The 4,381-nt window shown below is 31.0% G+C and overlaps 1 protein-coding gene across 1 annotated transcript; it reads right to left on the bottom strand.

Moving 5' to 3' along the window:
• Nucleotides 2,743-3,456, bottom strand: LOC107629902. Its single transcript, XM_016332846.2, has one exon. The coding sequence runs from the start codon at nt 3,297-3,299 to the stop codon at nt 3,018-3,020; it is 282 nt and encodes a 93-aa protein (XP_016188332.1). The 5' UTR covers nt 3,300-3,456; the 3' UTR covers nt 2,743-3,017.

The raw sequence follows: 4,381 nt of genomic DNA, 5'->3' as shown, positions 1-4,381 counted from the left end.
CTTTTTGTGTTTATTTATAATTTTATAGATTAGTTTATAATAATTCAATTAAACCATAAATAAATTTATAAACCAATAAATAAGAAGTTAGAGTGGTTTGACAACTGATTCGATTTTGAAAATCTTCCTAATAACTCAATCTTATCTAGATGAAAAACTAAAGTTTAAAGTTGTTTAATTTCGGCAATAAATATACTTTTTTTTTTTGGGTAAACTATTAAAAATACTATGTAAAAGATCATATTGCTAACAAATAATTTAAAAAATTGAACAAAAAATAAATTACAGAAGATTTAAAAATGTGGCATACGCATACGAATATATTTAAATAGGAATTTAAAATAGTCACCAAAAAAAAAAAAATAGGAATTTAAAATTTGGTAATTTTATGTCAACTATTCTTTTTTAATTCTTTTGTAAAATATGAAATTTAATTTTTGTATTTTCCTTCTTAATAATTATCTAAATATTTTTGGAAAAAATCAAATCAAATGTATAAATCATTTTCTAAATATAAAAATGTTTGTCACTTATAAAAGATATATCTTTTTTATTATTTTTATTATATTTTTAAATTTTCTAAAAATTTATTTATTAATTATTGTATCTTTCAAATTATTTTTGTGAGTGACATAAACTCTTAAGAATATTTTGATATTTTATGCTTTATTTTTCCACTTAAGTTGCATTGAAGAGTTGAGACTTTAAAGTGCTTAGTAATTGTTTTTTTTTAAATGACTAAAATAATACGAAAAAGTTCGTACTGTTCACAAAAATAATTCAAAAAATACAAATAACAAAGAAATCTCTAGATAATTTAAAAAATAACAAAAATAATCAAATATTATATTTTGAAAAAACTTATAGAGAGAAAAACCTTATACATTTGATATAAGTTTTTTAAAAAAGAGTTGAATAACTATTTGAGTAATAATAGGTAAATAGATGATTAATTGTTTTCAATCATCATTAACTAACTTTTTAAAAATTATTTTACTTATTCTAAATTTTAAACTCTAAAAATATATCTTTAATATTAAATTCTAAATTAAAAACTTAAATACTAAAATTTAAATAATATTAACTAATTAAAAATTAATTCCTAATAATTTTTGCTAACTATTTAAAAAATGTATAAAAAATGCTAAAGTAAAATTTGATTTCTAACCCTCATTTTCCTTTTTTTTAATGAGACACCAAAGGCCCCACCCCAGCTGATGGCCAGATGCTAAATTCAAGTTAACGATAGGAATAAAACGCATAATTCTCTATTTACAAGAATTAGAGGAGTAATAATATCCATTCATAATAAGTATTAACATCAGCACAATAATATTCAATAACAGTAGAAAAATCACATAAATAAAAAATTAGAAACAAACTAATACACCAAAATTTTTTAACGTGAAAAACATTTTCAATGAGAGAAGTAAAAACTACGAGTCACCAAAACCAGGATATAGCTTCACTATGATGAAAATAGAGTACAAGAGAGTCACAAATTATTGCACAAAACGTGCATACAACAAGCCAAACAATCCAAGCTTCAAAACTTACAAAACAAGAACAAGAAGATAAAAATATCACAAAGCCAGAGCTATAGTGTGTGGCCAATATCTCTAGCTACAGACATTAAATCGAAGATTCGAATGGTGAAATCAAAGAACCAGATGTGTAGAACACACTGTCCAAATTTGAGCTCGATCAAACGGTTAACAAATCCGCAGCGACCAATTTACAGAGACAGCTTTGTGTATGTGCGAAAATAACTTTCTCTCTTTTTTTTTCTCTGATGTTTGATGTTCTCCTTTCAAAATAACATCTCTCACTCAACCCTAACTCACCTCAGTCACTTCAACTATTCATGAGTTTGGATATTAACATTTGGACTTTTTCTCCACATAGGAAGGGAGCCCAAAAAACCCATCAGTTAACTAGATCCAACTTTGGGCGATCCAACTTTGGGCGAAGGAAATGACTTCAATAGACCAATTAAAATATTAGATCTTAAACCAAGTTGGATTGGTCTAGTGGTTAGCTCACTAGTCCGCTTAAGCAAGTGTCAAGGATTCAAATCCTGCCCTGTGCATGCAGCAACTCATTGGCCAGCGGCAAACCCTTAAATGGAGCTCAGTACCGCGACAGATTAGTCCTTGACCTGGCCAGCGGCAAACCCTTAAATGGAGCTCAGTACCGCGACAGATTAGTCATTGACCTGTCGGGTTGGGGGATACCGTGGAAAACAAAAAAAAATATTAGATCTTAATGGTTTTTATAGAAAAAATTTAAAAAATATAAAATAATTTTCTCTTATAAATTTCTCCATAATCTTTTCAGCTGTTGTCGTTGGCATCGGTGAAAATTCCAACGCTATGCATCTTCCCGGCAGTGAACTGTCCTTTATACGACCCATTCCTTGATGGCACTCTATCACCTTGTTACCTGTATCCGTAATTAAGAATTACAAACAAAATGGGATTGGAAATTTTGGGTCTTCTTTTTCTTTAAAGTTCCAAGTCTGTCAACTAGAAGTTGAGTAAAAATTTTACCTTCACACTAATTGGAGCCGGAAGGCTTGCTAGTTGCTACTCTGGGTGTTAATGACGACTTGGGGGTTTGAGATTAAAAGATTGAACAAGACATACAAGATCTAAGAGTCTTTATCTTTTGTTGTGTATTTTGTGTGACTGCTTTATTTGGAATAGAAGTCATGGAATGAACAAACAGAATTGAATCCAGATGTGGTATAAAAGAGAAATAAACTGATCTAACTGCTAATAATAGATAGAGCCATTTAGTCGAACACCTTGTGTGCAACACTAATACTGACCCTTCAGAGTTCACATCACATTAACACACAATATTGTGGAAAATGCTTAATCCTTTTTTCATTTATCAAAATTTACATCAATATATCTATCTGTGACAAACCAAAACGGTTCAATACTATAGAATATTATATGGCTCCAAAATTGTAAACCCTAACAATGAAATTGAAAGAAGATCTAGAAGGTTCTTTAGTTAGGACCCCAAGAACTTAAGTACATGACTGTCCTGAGAGACTCCTCTGATTGTTTCGCCTTTTCTTTTCTCAACTTTGCGGTGGCCACCATAGCCGAGGAAGAAGAAGAAGAGAGTTTCTTTGTCTGAGAGAAAGAACCAACACGATTCTTGACGTGCTGTTGTGCAGATCTGAATGCGTAGTTCCACCTGCATATACCTAATTGATCCTTCATGGCCTCCACAACTCCAACACTAGCTGCCACGCTCCATGCTCTTGCTCTGATCGAAGTACTCATGTTTTGAGATTAATTGTTGTGGTTTGTATAGTGAAGATTGTTATTGTTCAAGAACGGTGAGATGTAGTGAGAATTAGAGTAATGGGATGGTTCCTTATATGTTATGGAAATAGCCGGAGATTCGGGAAAACCCGAGGCACAAAGCTGCTGGTTTTGGAGAAGGCTGTGGGCTATTGGAGACATAGTTGTATTTTACACCGTTGAAGTTTGATTTTTTTTTTTTTAATATATAAATTAGGAAGACTTTTAAATTTAACGCAGAATTACAATTTACCCACATTGCAAATTCTGATTTGAGATTTTTAAGATAGCGTTTGTTTTGAGGTATTGAGACAGAAACTGAGAGATTGAGATTCAGTATTATGTTTGTTGGTTCAGAGACTGGTACTAAAATTTCTGTCTCTGTCCCTAAAATTTCAGTATTTCAGTACCTTCAAAAAGTAGGGACACAGGAGACTTAAATTTTTAGAAATGGAGACTGAAACTTTAATAACATTTTATACCTAAAATATCCTCATTTCAATTAATTAATTCCAATTTTACCCTTTGTGCAAATTAAATTAGAATTTCATTCTTGTTTCAATTTCTGTCTCTCAGTCTCAGACTTTCGGTCTCTGTCTCTCCACCAAACGCTACCTTAGCGCTCTCATGTAAGCCAAGTATTGCTCCTGGTTTGCGGTAGGGGTGTGCATGGGCCGGGTCAAATCGGGTTTGATGTGATCCAGATCCAGTTCGAAATATATACTGGGCCTATTTATTAGACCTGAACTTGGTCTTAGACCCGATAAAACATATACACTTTCGGGCACGATTATACTGGATAAAAATCGGGTGAAAACCGGGCCGTTAACATTACATTATCTTGATACCTTCTTATAAGCTAGTATGTGAAAATATCCAAATTTCCAAGAATCCAGCCATTATTTGACATGGTAAAATTCATTTAGAAAAATATAACAAGAACCAACTATTTTCTAAAATTAAAGCATAACCATAATCAATACTAATATTGTCTAATAATACCAAATATTTAAATCAATACAAATAACACAATATTATGCATTAGTCTAAAATCTTATGCA

The sequence above is a fragment of the Arachis ipaensis genome, chromosome B03 (assembly GCF_000816755.2).
Source record: "Arachis ipaensis cultivar K30076 chromosome B03, Araip1.1, whole genome shotgun sequence".
In the NCBI taxonomy this organism is placed as follows: domain Eukaryota; kingdom Viridiplantae; phylum Streptophyta; class Magnoliopsida; order Fabales; family Fabaceae; genus Arachis; species Arachis ipaensis.
Note: the sequence above shows the minus strand (reverse complement) of the source record. Positions and strands in the feature narration are given on the sequence as shown.